The sequence below is a fragment of the Protopterus annectens genome, chromosome 14.part0 (assembly GCF_019279795.1).
Source record: "Protopterus annectens isolate FY-2018-M chromosome 14.part0, PAN1.0, whole genome shotgun sequence".
Lineage (NCBI taxonomy): Eukaryota > Metazoa > Chordata > Ceratodontiformes > Protopteridae > Protopterus > Protopterus annectens.
This window is the reverse complement of record NC_056748.1, coordinates 153632877-153649772: the sequence shown is the minus strand read 5'-3', so window position 1 is coordinate 153649772 and position 16896 is coordinate 153632877. Positions and strand designations below refer to the sequence as shown.

The following is a 16896-nucleotide window of genomic DNA, read 5'->3' as shown; positions in this document are numbered from 1 at the left end:
GGGTTAGTGTTGGTTTGTAAGGATTTTGGTGTGCTTGTGTTGTGTGTGTGGGTTTTGGACAGGGGATCTGTTTTGTTTGTTGTTGTGATGTGTCGAGTGTATGCGGTGTCGTGTTTGTGAACTGTCGATCTTCTGGCGTCGGTGAAGTCGTTTTCGCTCTTTTGCAGTTTCGATGTAGTCAGGTAGATCCATATATATATATATATATATATATATATATATATATATATATATATATATATTTACACACACACACACACACACACACACACACACACACACACACACACACACACACACACACACACACATGCACTCTGTATAATAAAATCTACAGATGTGTGTACTTTTATCAAGCCGTAGATACTACAGAATACATTTAACATGGAGATCTCCTGTGAAATTATATACACCTTGGTGTTACTATAGTTTATTTTTACTGTTAGCTGCTCCTAACTGTTTATGCAAATGTATGTAACATGGAAGGAACCTTTACCTGAGGTCTCAGCTGAAAAGGGACTTTGCCCACTGAGATTTTTCCAGTAATCAAAGATAAAGAAAGAAAGAAATATGAGATATCTCCAGTCAATATGACAGGACAAAAAAACTTCACAACAGACAGACAGCGTGAACACATGCATAAAAAAATGTGCATCGAATGTGTACAAGAAGGAACAGGGTTCCAGCAAAACCTCCTCCGTAATGTGAAGAAAGTTATGTGACGCAGAGTCAGCATTAGTGGTTGTGGGGCTTGATTTGGATCATTTGTGTGGGCCCCCACCTATCACCCCAAACCTCCTCGACCCACAGGCCTCCTTAGGTTGAGATTATTTCAAATTAGGTATAAAGTATATGTTATCAATGTGCAGTAATAACAAAAACAATATATGTATTTATTACATGGTCAAACAAAAGTAGAATACTGGGCTCCCAAACTGCCCCAAGATCTAACAGCTCATGCAGTTCTTCTCTTAGGGTCCACTTAACATGCTCAGGCACCTGTTTTGGGGCCTGTTTGATATGGCATTAGGGCCCTGTGTCCACAGCTTAGCCTACCAGTAAACATGCCCCCAGACTCCTGCACTACTTTCCACATCATGACTGGGCCCCGTACACCTCTCTGTCTCTACCCTAGTTGTTCTTTTTTACTTTATTCTTTTTTTCTGTGTCCTTCCTTTCTTTATTTACCTTCAATTGACTCATGCCTTACTCTCCATCATCTGCATGACCTAAACTGCAAACATTGCAAATACGTTGTTCTTTGTATATTATTCACTCCATAGAATCTTTATAATGTTATAACAGTGTAGAATTACTTGTTTTACCTATTTTATTGATTGCATTCTTGTATCTTGTCCACTTATGATGATGTTGATTTATATTACATACCATCCTGACCTATACCTTTCTGAATGCATCCCCTTACATTTCTTCACTTGCAATTACATTGAAGAAAAAAGTTTTTTTGTTTTCATTGCAATTCCCACTTGTTGAGCCTGAAAATGGTTCAAGTGGATCAGTGCTCTACTTTGACTAACAAAATTTAAATTAATAAATAAAATAAAAACCTGCATTTGTAAGTTGTTAAGTATGCTGCACACACTCTGGTGTCTTGGGAGGTGCAGTAGAAAATATCAAGCAGATGATGATGTTCTGAAACAAGTTTAATTCAAGTGAAAATCTGGTAAAATCCTCTGACTCCTCACATTTCCTAGATCTCACCTATCACACCTGTTTTCACTGGATGCCAAAAAATGTCTGACAAAGTAGTCAGTGGTGATGGGCTTAATGGCTGTATGAAGACAATTGGTGGCCAAAAGAGCATAAATATTTTCTAAACCTCCATTATACATGCTCATCTGATATTAGAGCATAAATATTTTCTATAACTCCATTATACGTGCTCATCTCATATTAGAGCATAAATATTTTCTAAACCTCCATTATACGTGCTCATCTCATATTAGAGCATAAATATTTTCTAAAACTCCATTATACGTGCTCATCTCACATTAGAGCATAAATATTTTCTAAACCTCCATTATACGCGCTCCACTCATGTTATTCTCTTCTTTCTTCTCTGGCTTTCCAATCGTGTTCGGCACACTCACCGAATTGTTAGTCCCTTTTCCAGTACAGTCTCTTTACCTTGTTACATCAGTGCTTTCTGCAAAACCACAGAAAACTCTTGAAATTCCTCAAAATGCTCACTGATTAATTTGCCTCAAATTCTCACTGCTGTACCCACCACTGCAGTGCACTGAAAACACTTAACTGGCTAAAACTACCCATCTACCTAAAATATATTCAGCTAATCCCCACACATACAATCATTCATTAGCCAGCCACCTGCCCAGCCTTAAATTCTATACTACAAAAACACTCCCCTAAACGTCATCTGCGATCAGGTAACCAAGTTCAACTCACTGTTCATAAACCAACTAAACCAGTAGGGGAAAGCCAACTAAATCAGCAGGGGATTCTCTGTATTCTCCGTAGCTAAAATATGGAACACTATGCCCACATCGATAAGGACAGACACACCCCTCTAATCCTTCACACTCTCTTAAAAGCTATCTAAAGAATACATGGCTCTGCTCATGTTCTACACCAGTTTAATCAAACAGCTCCCCAATATGTAACTGTAACAGCACTGCCCTCCATCTTGCTAGTGCATGTTATACAAGTGATAATGTCTTGTCACTTTTACCTATACTTTGCATTACTATCACTATACAGCCCCCTAACTTTTCTTTCTTCCTTTTGTTTCTTCCCTATCCATAGCCCACAGTTTACTAATAAACACATAAGTTTCTATCTTCTTCTTTCCCTGACCTGTAATTCCTCTCGTCTCTCAACCCTGTAGTATAAGGTATGTATACCAAGTACATTATAATAAACAAAAATTATTTAACTATCAAGCAGAATCACACTGATTCAAATCATATAATTGTAAAAGCCACTTGTCTCATGTATATAGTCTCCTTAGTAATTGTGACAATGTGAGGTACTGCCAGCTATGCCAGGATAAGTAGAGCAGTGAATGTGTAACATATGCCAGTACAGCTAGCTGGAATTTTGTAAAGAACTATATGTCATTTGTATATTGAACTGATTTGTACAGATGCTTGTGTTTAAACTTGTATCTGTACAACTGCTTGTGTTAAAAATGTATCAAGAGTGTGCCCTGCTGGACAGAAAAAGAAATATACATGCATTATTGTAACTGTCTAAATGTATATGTTTTAACAGAGGATACTGGAAGAGAAAAGATTAATCTCAAACTTTAAAAAGAGTAAGAAATTAAATTTCCTGGTTTAGGCCATAAAGATGTTATCTCACACTTCTGAATGAAACCAGACATGAATGTCTGTAAGTAGTATGGTTTATTAGCTCCTGTAGAAAGATTGGAATTGTTTTATGGTTTTATGACTTCCAGGAGCTGCAGCAGATCTTAGTAAGGCTCTGTGTGTGTGTGTATTATTGACACATAGGTGTTAAATCCTGGCTGTTCATAGCAATGGGGGGGTTGCATGGGAACCTGAAGTCAGATGACCAGATGTATGTGATGTCATTCTGTAATCTAGGACAAAAATAATGTTTTAATACTAGTTGAGACTGAAGTCTCATGGCTGCCTATTTCTTGGAACCTGGCATCGACGGATCACTCACCTACTTTATCTTGCCTTGCTCTAATAAGTGACCAGGGAGTAATAACTCTTGTGATCAGTCAGGAAAATATAGTGAGATTAAGTTAAGCAGGAGCTTTCAGAACGGAGCTTCACTCAACGGACGTTTACAGAGTTCTAAAAAAGAAATACCACATCTTAATGAGTGGCTGCAAGCAGGATTATCATTTAGCAAGGATTCTGGACATGCCACTCACCACATAGAAGGTAAGCTGAATGAGTTTGATTTGAAACTGCTACACTGTAAATAATTACAGCTAGAAAATGCATGTCTGAAAGAATGCATTAGGCTCAAGATTATCCCAAAAGGTCTTAGGGCTAGAAAATGCATGTCTGAAAGAATGCATTAGGCTCAAGATTATCCCAAAAGGTCTTAGGGTTTGGTGTTTTCCCACAGGACTTGAGCATAATTCAGCTCTTCACTTAGACCTTTTAAAACTGTTCGATAAATGTGGCTCGAGCTGCTCGAATTGTTAGTTAAGTACAACACAATGGACATTGAAAGATTATTTAAGGAACTTGCTACCCTGGATAAATCTATTAGGCAGGATACAGAGTATGAAGATATAGGTTCATAGGTTCATGCTATCTGCCCGAGGGCATTTGTAAGCCTAGCCAGAGTGTGTCGGCTTTCGCCGCCCCATTGATTACTTAACTGATCCTCTGTCAAGCAGAGACACTGAAGTGATCCCAGGGGTGTATTTTCTGTTACCCATCCACTCGTTAAGGTTTCTCTTGAAGAGTGTTAGTGAGGGGCTCTGCCTAATGTAGTTTGGAATTTTGTTCCAAAGCATGGGGAGTCTCTGAGACAGGAATCTATCCCTCCAGCATGTTCTATTTATTGTTGTGGTGAGGTTTAGCTCACTAGAGCACGTGGCTCACAGTGACTTGGATTTCTTTAGTTGGAGCATGTCCATCAATTCTGAGTTGAACATGGCTTTGTAAGTCAGCTCTACATACAACTCCCCTTTGCATCCTAAACTAGCTGTGAAAAATTGTGTGAGTTAGATATCTACAACTTAAGCAAGAATTATTACAAGGAAGCCCACAATCTAGTAAATATCAACCAGGGTGAACATTACAGCTTGTTGTTCTTGCAAAAACAGGATGTGAGGGTTATGAAGCCAGATAAGGGGGGTGTGGTATTGATGGATGTCTCTACATACTCTGAGAAGATGTTAAACATTTTAGACACAGAGAATTACAGAGAGGTCTCCCTTAATGAATTAAATAAGGCAGATAAGAATATTCATGCGCAACTGACGGACATCTTTTTGGAGAGAAGAATTGATATTTCTCTGTATAATTATTTAAATATTACCACTTCTAGAGTTCCATTGTTTTTTGGCATCCCTAATATCCACAAGGGCCTCGTGGACCCCCCCCCCCATGAGACCCTTGGTGGATGGAAGGGACTCAATTACTATGGCTTATGTTCAATATTTGGACCATGAATTAAAAATAATTTTACAAAAGGAATCCCAAATTTGCAAGGATTCCTGGACCTTCTTGGAACATGCTAACAGAATTGAGTACATATTGTATATATAGATATAATTTATGAGTTTAAGGAATATTATTGATTTGTGCATATGTTATTGGGTATCATAGAATTTTCAAATAGAGCAATGAATATAGAATTAAAATATGATCTATTAAAACATGATAGCTGAATGAAGTTTTTATGTAAACACATCAATTGTTTTTAGCATTTTTACTTTTTTATATTACATATTTTTTGCATTATATCATATATTTCATATACTCCATGTGGGGATAAATATAGACATGGGGTATTATATGAATTTGGGCAAGTTGTTGGTAACAAGATCTCGAAGAGTTAAGTAGCAAATTAATTAAATAATTTTAATCTGATAATTAAGCGCCCAAAGGGCTTGAATTCATAAATCACATGTTTTTTTTAAAATGGATTTAAACTTTACGGATTATTTAACACTTTTATCAGAAGAAGTTCTTTGTATTGTAAGGAGAATGAAAAGTGACTGTACTGTTTTTTGCTTAATTAAACCACAATTGTATCAATACTGGACCTTCTTAAAAGCAAACAAGCTCAGAACGTGACAGGCCACCCAGGTACCCACAAGTGTGGTTCATGTAATTGGTGCCACAAGCTTAAACCTGGAGCTACATTCACCATAAACACCATTGAATATAACATTAAGGAGAGATATAATTGTTCTTCGAAGGCAGTGGTCTATATGGCTACATGTGACGATTGTCCTGTGTTTTATAGGCAAAACAGAGAGAAAGTTTGCCAGTAGAAGTTATGAGCATGTCTATGACATTAGAAAAATCAACTTAAATAATGCTCTACCTAGGCATATTCATGAGAATACAGACCACAGTTCCAAGTTCATGGCCACAGACCATGTTGACATCAGTGATAAAAAATCTTGGGGGGTACAGTTGAAACTGAAGGAACTTAGGTGGCAGATTTTGCTACATGCAGATAAATGGCCTGGCATTAATGACAGGACTTCGATCATTCCTGTCTTAAAGCTTAAGGGCCTAGAAAGAAAGAAAATTGCATGAAGCAAAGAAATATTTTTGTTGTTTGTTCCTTGATCAATTTGTTGACAACAACTTCATAAATATCAACACTCAAAGTAGAAACACTAGAATTTTAGTGTGTTAAAATGATATTTTATTTGATTGGGTTTTCTGATTTAAATATAATGTTTTTTAAAACACTGCACTTTTAAGATATATATGTAAGAGCATGAATTTTAAGACTAAATGGTTAATTTTCCATGTTACGTTATTAATAGCTAGTTGTTTTCCTGTGCCCAATCAGATGCATTTGTGTATTATTTAAATGTTTGCTTTGTCCTACACCTTAGTCTGATGAAGTTTACACTGTTTTAAATGAAATCACTTACATATTTTATACCTATTTCTACATTAAAAGATTCTGTTTTATACAATCGTGCTTTGAATTGTGTTTGTTGGAACCTAATCTGCCAGACTGTCTATATTTCATGGTTTGCTCTTGCCTTTTTGGTTCTACAGAATGTTTTTCTGTAACTGTGTGAACCTGTCCACCTGTGTTATTTTTCATATTTCCTGTGATTGAAACCCTGGTGCTTATTGTAAATGGATATTTAGTATTTTCATGTTTTTTTATTATTTATTATTAAATATAGTTAAATGTTTCATTGTGGCTGATCCTTCAGAGAATATTTTAACCTTTGAGAGTATTTATGTCTGTTTGGTGACTCTGTGGCCACTCCTGAAAGTCTTACTGCATTAGTCAAACTGTCATTAATGTTTGCTTGTGTCTTTCGTCTTTTCCCAGTTAGGGGTCGCCACAGCGGAACGCCAGTCTGCTAATGATTGGCAGTAGATTTTTTACGTGCCGAGTTTGCCAACCCTGATGCACAACCTTCAACGAAGGTACACCCATTCACTCATGTCTCCACACAGAAGACGCTCTAACTGAGAATCGAATGGTAAACTGTCATTAATATTAGTATTAATTTCACTCAGTATAATTGGATACCCTTGTAACAGCCTAAGAGTAGCTGGCTTGGGATTGTCTAGTGGCAGTAACTACATTATAGTCTGGGCAGAAGGGGGAGATAGCTAGTAAACCTGTGACAACTTTGTGTGTGTGTGTGTGTGTGTGTGTGTGTGTGTGTGTGTAGATCAAATTTCAAAGAGTGTGTGCATGTCAGCTACTTGTAGCAGGGACACAAAGCACTGGTTTCACAGAGAGAGTGGTAAAAGACTTGGCTTGGACATTCAGTTGGACTTAACTCTGTGCCAGTGGGAAGCCTTACTGGGAACCTGGGGAGAGACAGAGAGAGAGAAATCCAGACCCCAGGCTGAGTGTGTTCACTGCATGCTCTTAAGGGAAACTGTGCTTGATGCAGAGAGCTGCATATGGAAATACTGGGTATATCGGTATATCCATTGTTGTTCCAAGTGAACATCTCTCTCCAGTGTCAGTGGTGAGGATTCAGTCTCCTTCATTACTGGACCAGAGAGGGGACATCACAGAAATATCTAATACCTGTAATTAATGTGCAAGTATGTTTATTCTAAAATACGTAAAAATGATGTGCTATTCATTATTGTATAGTCTTTTGTGTATGTGAAAACGATCACTGTCACTCTGTAATAAGCTAATGTAATATGCTAACTGTCTGTGGAGCATTTCTTCCTCAGCCTCTACTGGAAACGGACACTCACCCACTCAGACTTTCCCAGTAAACAAATGTCAAATAAATAAATAATAATCACTGTCTGAGGCCTCTTTGTAGAAACAGCAATGCTCAAAACGAACAACCATGGTTATAATTATTTCTAAAAGTTTATTTTTATTTATTGCATTACTTCTTAAACTGTGTAAGTGGACAAATGCACAGACATCTTTTCTAGCCATATCACAGATCAAATACAAAAATAAAGATTACAAAGAGGTGCAATTCTGAACAGTCACGAAGCTCCATGTTTTAGCAGACAGAAGGAAATCAGAATGTCTATGAAGCCCACAGAACCAACACAATTTTTTTAGCTTTTTATAATATACTTTCCCTCAAAACTCCTCAGCCCAGTCCAGCCATTTTCTGTGTTTAAGTTTGTATCTCCCCCCTTTTTTTGTGTGATTCTGAATCTGAGGTACCCCTGTAGCACATTTATTAGTCAAGCTGTTTCTGTTTTCTTTTTTTCACTTTTAGCAGAGTGAATCATGTTTGTGTCTACCGCTGCCTTCCCAGCACTCAGCACACACCTCGTTTCACTTCACCAGGATTATTTTGCTCCTACCTGTGAGTGTAGTAAGCCTTTTCATGCCTCACTTTTGAACTAGTAACATTCTGTCACAAGTCTTAGTGATCAGAAACTACCTCACATGACAGTATCTGTTCATTTTTGGTTTATGCTTGCTAGTATGTTTTCAAACTGGCTGAGACTACTACTTAGTTATTTTACAGAACAATACCTCTCTCCTAGACTTCAAATTAAATCTTGTTCTTATTAAATTAATACACAAAAAACATGGTTAATCCAATCTGAATTTTGAGTTGAAAACTTTGTTGAGCACTCTGTTACAGTGTCTGATTTCTGTGGCAGCACAATACATTAAATATGTAAGAGACAGTACTTATTAATAACACCAGGCTAGCCACTTGTGCAATGCATGCTAGGAAATGTAGTTCACCCCTCTAACAAGACTTGTAGCTAATGTGGGGACAAGATTACAAACAGAAAAGGGTCTTGCATATCACTGCAGTGTATCTCAAGCAAATGTCTGGGCCATGTAAGGCATGGTCACCCTGTCATAGCCTTGTGTCGGGTTTCCTGATGGAGCAGAACCCTACCGGGCCTATTTACCTAAAGCCAGTCCTGATCATGTATTCTGGCCCTCACTAAACTGAACAACAGTTTTAAACAACCTTGTGAGAAATCAAACTGTTGCTCTATTTAAGAAACACTACTCCCAGACAGAAATGAGCAAGAATGAAGTAAGTTTAGACAGAGATTAATGTACCTTTGGAAGAGTGTAAAAAAATAATTTTGGCACACAGTATCACTACTTCAATAAAGAATGTTTCTGACATTAAACCTGTATGTTTATCTATGCATCTATTTATGTATTTATGTATCTATTCCCCATTAGGGAAACCACTGTAAAAAATGTCTCCAAAGCCAACTTCATGCTTCTTAACACAGAAGTGGCAAACTTCACGACACCCATGCAGATGGACTACTGAATCCTACACAAATACACTTTATAAGCACTTACACGAGTGCATGGGTCGTGCTATCCCTAACAGAACCAAGATGCTATCCTCCAAAAAAAGGAAGCCAATCTGGTGGTCCCCTGCCATAAACAAACTCTACAACAGAAGAAAGAAAATGTTGCAAAAAAGAGCTAAATCCCATGTTGGGGGAACTCCCTGGACAGCCTCAGTAAGAAGCTGAGATCCCTCATAAAATCCTACAAAGGTAGTTGCTAAAACAAAATCGCCACTGATTCTAAAGACAACCACAAAGCATTCTATAGCTATTACAGCACAATGGCACTAAACATACAGAACCAACTGATATTGCCAACATCCTGGCAGATAGGTTCAGTGCTAACTTTACCCCTCCTTCACCCCCTAAAAAGCCCTTCTCTATACGGGAAGAATACAGAGTTCCTGTAATCATGGCTGCACAGGTAAAAACCACACTCTCCAAAGCCAAGAACACAGAAACCATGGGACCTGACAACATCCCAGGTTGCGTTCTACATGAACTATAGAATGAACTGGCACCCCACCTAAGCACCACGTTCAATCATAGCCTCACCTCAGGCTTTGTGCCCACTAAATGGAGCATAGCGACAGTTATCCCACTCCACAAAGGGGGAGCCACCACAGACCCCGGGAACTACCGTCCCATTAGCCTAATGAGCCTAGTCTACAAGGCCATGGAACGTATCATCATAGAACTCATAAACAAAGACACTAGTAATCTCCAAACTCTGGACCCCACCCAGTTCGGGTTTGTAAAAGGTAGATCATGTCTCCTAAACCTGGTAGACTTCTTTGAAGCAGTCACCAAAGCCGTAAATGAGGGTAAGGTGGTTCACACAGCCTATCAAGATCTTGGCAAGGCTTTTGACACAATCCCCCACTCTGGAATTATAGATAAACTCACTAAACCAGGTAGAAATCCCTATGTCACAAGACGGGTTGCCAACTGGCTCAGTGACAGAACCCACACTGTGAAAGTAGCAGACTCCAAATCCGACTTCAGACCAGTGACAAGTGGAGTACCACAGGGTTCAGTCCTGGGTTGTCTCCTGTTTGGTATCAACGTTTCTAAAGTATAGGCTAACACAGAAGGTCTTTGGCTAATTAAGTTTGCAGATGACTGCAAACTAGGAGCCATAATCGAAACTACTAACAATGTGGACATCCTACAAAAGGGCCTCACTGAGAAAGATGTCTGGTGTCAAAGCCATGGCCTCAAGCTCAATGCCAAAAAGTGCATTGTCATCCCCTTTGGTAAAAAAACACTGTACCCATGAGCTACCACATAGGTAGCAGTCTACTTAACAACGAAAGTGTGATAAGAGACCTTGGGACACAGCTGGACAGTAGTCTCTCCTTTGATAATCACATCGCCACAGTAGTCAGGAAATCCTTCTACATGGCACACCTCATCACAAAAGGTTTCTCATCTAGGAAAAAAGAGGTCATTGTTCCCCTCTACTCGTCACTCATTAGACCCATTATTGAGTACAATGCCCCTTTGTGTATCTACAAGACACAGACAAGAACTAACTGAAAAGTACCAATACCTCACAACAAATTACTGGCCTGGCCTCAATGCCCTATGCAGTGATCTAAAAAACCAGCTTAAACCCAGAGCTGTTAGACATGCTGCTCCACTTAAAAAAATCCCCTCCAAGCTACACTACACAGGAGTTCCTAAACCTTCACACACACCACACAAACACAATTGAGGGGATAGATTCTGTCCTAGAGACTTCCATCCTCTGGAACAAACAAACTATCCATCGTAAATCAAATAAAAGCTCTCTCTTCAGAAAAAAAGAAAAATCTTGATGATTGGATGGAAATAGGACCCAGGGATCACCTCTGTTCTCTGAGGCTCGACAGGGGTACAGGAAAATAATTTTTGGAGTGGAGAGGAGTGCCAGGCACCTTTTGGCTTATATAGGCCCTAGGGACAATAGCCTAGTAGGCTGCTACCTCTATATGATTTAGTTTAGTTTCATTCATCCAAGTTCATTTTGACTAATCAGTCAAGTAATTATATACTTTTTTCCAAGTGAGAACCATGATCTCAAATAACCACAACCTTTCCTGAATTGTCATCCTGTTATAGCATTCAGGAGTTCTGTCTGATGAACTCTACAACAGCTTTCTCCATTTTACTAAGTTCATTACCAAAATTATAAAAAACAGAATGTCTGTTGTGATACAAGTCTACAAGTCAAATACCAAGCCAGGAACTTACAAAGGATTCCCCCCCCCCAAGAGTTTTCCTTTCTTGAAAATGATTGACACATTACAAGCTATTGCGCAAACCTAGCATGTTATATGTTCTAACAAAATAATCAAAGCAGGGTTACCTAGATTATATATAGAAAAAAAAACAGGATACCGCACTGGTGAACATTTTCATCCTTAAAGACTTCATTGTACTGTTAAAGCCATCAAAGCCAAAACTATAACATTTTCTAACTTCATCAAAAATAAATAAAAATGTACTTACAATCACTTATTTTACTTTACACCAAAGTTAGGAAAGTTATGCCCTTATTATATTTTATTATGGGTTATAAAAAAAAAATGTTCCATCAAATGTTATGTTAAGGGGTTCTACTGGACCTTACAAATAATTATATCATCTCTACAAATTCTCAAATTACTTACAATCTGCATCTTGGGTTTCCATGAAAACATCGTAATAAATCCATATTTTTTTAAAATATCAAGGCATGCTGCACAAACACAAAAACATTGTGCTGAAATCCAAAATATAATAATTTAACAAATTTTTTTTGATACTTTTCTGCCTGATATTGTTGTTTGTTTTTGATTTGTTATAATGAAAATTGTGGGAGCCAAATTACATTTACATGAAGTTTAAGATGGATAAACACACAGCAGATCACCTGTCCAATATGATTGGCAGTGAGTTTTTATGGTGTCAGTTGCCAGGGTACACAGCTTGAAAAGTTTATGAGGAAAGTCAGTGATTTGGTCATCACTTGGGATGTTATACCCTGCTGCTTTTTTCTTTTTTTTTCTTTGTAATTGTTCTTCTAATGCGTAATACACACACATTTGAAAAGAAAAGGTTGTCACTTTACTTTCACATTTATTTATCTATGACAATAGGCTGGAGATACTAGCTGTAGTATGAAAAGGCTATGTGATCTCATCGTGAGAGGAAGAACTTGAATTAATGATACAGTATCATCAAACTGTTTATGTTCTGCATTATTAACTGTACTGGCTTACTGTCTGATTATTTTTCAAATTTTTAACCAGCTAACTACTCGTCACTCATTAGACCCATTATTGAGTACAACACCCCTTTTAGAATGTACCTCACAAGACATCTGCAGCAGCTGGAAAGGCTACAGAAGTACCTCACAAAGAGGATTACTGGCCTCAAACAAATGCCCTACACTGACCGCCTCAAAAAACTCCAGATTTATTCTGTAGCATATCGCCTACTCCGAGGTGATCACTGCCTAACATATAAAGCTATGTCAAACCCAGAGCTGTTGGACATGCTACACCTAAAGAAATCCCACTCCCTCCAAGCTAAACGCTCTAGGGACTTAAACCTTGTCACCACAATAAACAGGACACGCTGGAGGGATAGATTCCTGTCCCAGAGACTTCCTATACTCTGGAACAAGCAATCCATCTATGTCAAGCAAAGTTCTTCATTAGCACCCTTCAAGAAAAATATTGATGAGTGGATGGGAAATAGGAAATACACCCGGGGGATCATTTCTGTATCTCTGCTGGACAGTGGCACAGGAAAATAACTTTCTTGGGTGGTGTAAGCTATGGTACCTAGCTGGCTAGGCTTACGTAGGCCCTTGAGCCGATAGCCTAGTACCTACCTATGAACCTATAACCTATGAACCTATGATGATGCACCCAAAGAACACGGCTCATATGATGATGCACCCAAAGAACACGGCTCATAGCATGATGCTCCTGTTTACTACAGTCAGTTCCTTCCTCTACAATAAGATTATTCTGAGATGCAGGAATCGAATGAGCAGTTATAGGTCGATTCATAAAATGATCAGTTGGTCAATAAAGTGAACTGTAGAACCATTTGTGTGAATGGCAGTTTGTGCAAATGGCTGAATGAATGACAGCTGAGGTTTGGTTCACAAAGGTAATTGGCTTTTTGGTAGGGAAGGAAGCTTCTCTGCAAGTGTGTGTGTGCGTGTGTGTGTGTGTGCGTGTGTGTGTGTGTGTGTGTGTGTGTGTGTGTGTGTGCATGTGTGTGGTACGGTTAGACTAATGTCACGTAAGGGGATAGATTCACTGCATATGTGAGTACTAGGGTCAGACAAAAGGTTAACGTAAGGAGACAGATGTAGTGTTTTGTGAGCGTGTGTGTGTGTGTGTGTGCATCACATGGTGAGTATCCAATCTGTTTTGTGTAGTAGTGGGGCTACAGAAAGTTTTTTTTAGGGTAAAGTACATGGTTAGGGTTAGGGGCAGTAGCAGGGATAAGGGCAGGGCTAGGATTACACTTGGCAATGCATGCTAACCCTAACTCTGCGCAGCCCCTAATTCTAACCATGTACCTTACCTTAAAATAACCATGCCTTAACACTACCACTCTTCAGACAAATATAAGCTGAATACTAGTAGGGTAGAGTTATGGTCTGTAAATAAGAAAAGGAAATTTGTTTACTTTTTCAATATACTACACTTGGTTTATTTGTGCTGTCAGATTATGTATGGTCGGCATGTTTCATTTGAAGTTTTGTGTTTGATCACTTAACGTGTTGACCATTTATGATGTGATCATTATACATACATACATGAACACACAACCATGAATACAGCCACTTAAATGACTGTATATTTCAGCCAGCTAATTGAGAACCGCACAGTGCAACACACTGTACTGCCATACCCTTCCAACCTCTTAGCTCAAGAATCAGGAACCAAGACACCGAATCAGGAATGGATTTAAAATACTGCTCTTACATACTTAAAAACTTGCTAGTATAACCCTTTTTACATCAGCAATCACTTCTGAAGGATAAGAAGGCTGAATCTCACAAAGGATCATATGTACATACTAGGCTAATGACCACCAAGGCCTTTACAAGCCTAGAGGTGCAACCCATTCCTATGTATCATGGGCATTTATTAGGAGGGGGCAAAACTAGATAAGAAGTTTCTAAAAGTTATGTGGGGGGTATGTTAGTTTGGAATTACTGTCTGCCTCTGCCTGTCTGAGTCATGGGGGACAGACCTGGGTGAATTTCTGATTTCTCATCCATTAATCAAGGTCGCTCTTAAAAACATTTAGGGACAGAGTCTGCTTTAAGTCAGTGGGGGACACTGTTCAGCATATGGGGATCCTCTGAAACACATATCTGTCTCATCAACATGACTTATTTATCTCACTTGCACGTTTACACCCCTTAACAAACAAGTGGGGTTAATAGGGACACCACTCCACCTATTAAACAGGATAATGAAAGATACATCTTACATATATTTCTGGCTAGGAATATGTCTACATCAGGAAGCATCTCATGCATATATTCTGTCCACAGTGCCTAGTATGCACAAACCTAGTCTTAACAAGCAACTACATTTTCAGGCGTTGTAGGAGAAATGAAGAGCACAGATTCAAGTTTTACACCCTCTCATTATGATGTCGACACAAATCCATTTACATCAGCTAGTTAGGTAGATTCCATGCAAAAGTGCAAAGCATAGCTAAGTAAATAAGTAAAATAACACAAAAAAGGGTTATGCAGGATCGCAAACAAATGGGAAATACCCTGATTTAATAGCTTCTTTGCTGCCAGACTCAAAACCCACTCTGCTTATGACATATATATAATCCAGCCTGTGTCTATCTATATTCATAGTTTACATATTAGAGCATAAACAATTAGGGAGATAAACAGAACAGCAAATGCACTACAGCATGTTATACGTGAAACAGATCAATAGTACAATCATTACCAAAATCAGCCGCACAACTATGCTCTACTCTGTGGAATGTAATAAAATGACAAATGCTACCTTTCAGGTACATTTCCTCGCCTTCGGTGAACATCTGATTGCACCTGCTGCATCGTGCACAGCTAGGGTGATAATGTTTGTCTCCTGCCTAGAACAAAAACAAAAATGTTTCGTTAGGCCCTCTCACTAGTCAGCATTCTGTATTTGATCAAGTTATTTATAAATTATGCAGTCATACGAGCAAATGTGCATCAGTCCATTTTCATGCAAGCCTGCCTTGCCACAGCCATTAAGGATTTCCAAACAAAAAGGTCACAAGACTTGTACAAGGTCATGCAATAAATGCAGTGTTGTTGCGCCACTCGTAAAAACCATACAGGAGGGTGATTTGGTGTGACAGTACTATAATCTCTCTCTCTGTGCCATCTAGCACCAATTTCCGACAAGCAAATGTTACTTGTTAAAAGTAAGTTCACCATATTTTATCTTTTCATCACTCCTGCATGTAACACAGGTTTTTGTTAGGCTAAGCTTTTGAAAGTAATATTAACCTAAAATCTAAACTATCTAGACAACGTTTTAGTTGTGATTAACTGAGAAATCAGATAATTACATAAATTATATTAATTCCATTCCCCTAAACTTAACCAGAGTAGTTTTCTTTACCACACAAAAACAGGTTCACCAGCATGTTCTCTAAAAGGCAAACTGTGACAACCATCTGCATTTGTCAGAAACGGCCTGATAATTCCTGCCAAAACAGTAATGTTCACCCTTCATGCAGTTAAAATGCTTAACTGATTCTATTGCAAAGCATTTAATTCTTGTGAGAACAACATACTTGTGACAAAAATTTGCTCTTTAGAGGGAGTCATAATGAATATTGCAGATACTAAACATTTTAAGCTCTTGTAAGACACCTAGCTCAGGAACTGATTCCAAATAAAATGCTCCCCCAATATTATTTTCCTGAATGTAGACTCTTATCTAATGCTGTGTTGGTATATAATCTCCATTTTCAGTTTATAGCCCATATAATCCAACCCACATGCATAAACTCAATTTGAATACCTCATTGAAGACAGCAGGCAAATTAACGTGACACGGACAAACTTAGACCTGCATCCCGCAACTTAAACTAAATGTACTTGTAAAGTGCAAAACGTTCAAAAAGAAAATAATTTCATTTAAAACATGTGCCAAAAATGAAACATTTTCAGGATTTCCTTCTAATCTGAAATGCTTGTATGTGCCTTATGTTCTTGCTGAGTTTGGATAAAAGGTCTCCCTTGAGGAATTTTCAGCTGAAATGCTGAAAGTAATATGAACCTTAGCAGTGAAATATTCAGCACATCCCACCCAGCATCACCTGGGAATTTACTAAATAGCTAAACTGCTGTAATATGAACACAATGACTGCAGCAGTCTGTTTGTCTCACTTCTTTTCTCTAACAAGACTTTTTAGCTTTCCATCCCAG

General features: G+C 38.3%; 1 protein-coding gene across 30 annotated transcripts in view; it reads right to left on the bottom strand.

The window, feature by feature from the left end:
- The window catches only part of ABLIM1 (actin binding LIM protein 1), a 2317257-nt gene that overhangs the window by 1008118 nt on the left and 1292243 nt on the right, over positions 1-16896 (bottom strand). For all 30 annotated transcript variants that reach the window (XM_044055908.1, XM_044055914.1, XM_044055911.1 and 27 more), the window contains exon 7: positions 15479-15566. In XM_044055908.1, coding sequence (XP_043911843.1) covers positions 15479-15566 — 88 coding nt within the window. The remainder of the gene's footprint in view (positions 1-15478; positions 15567-16896) is intronic.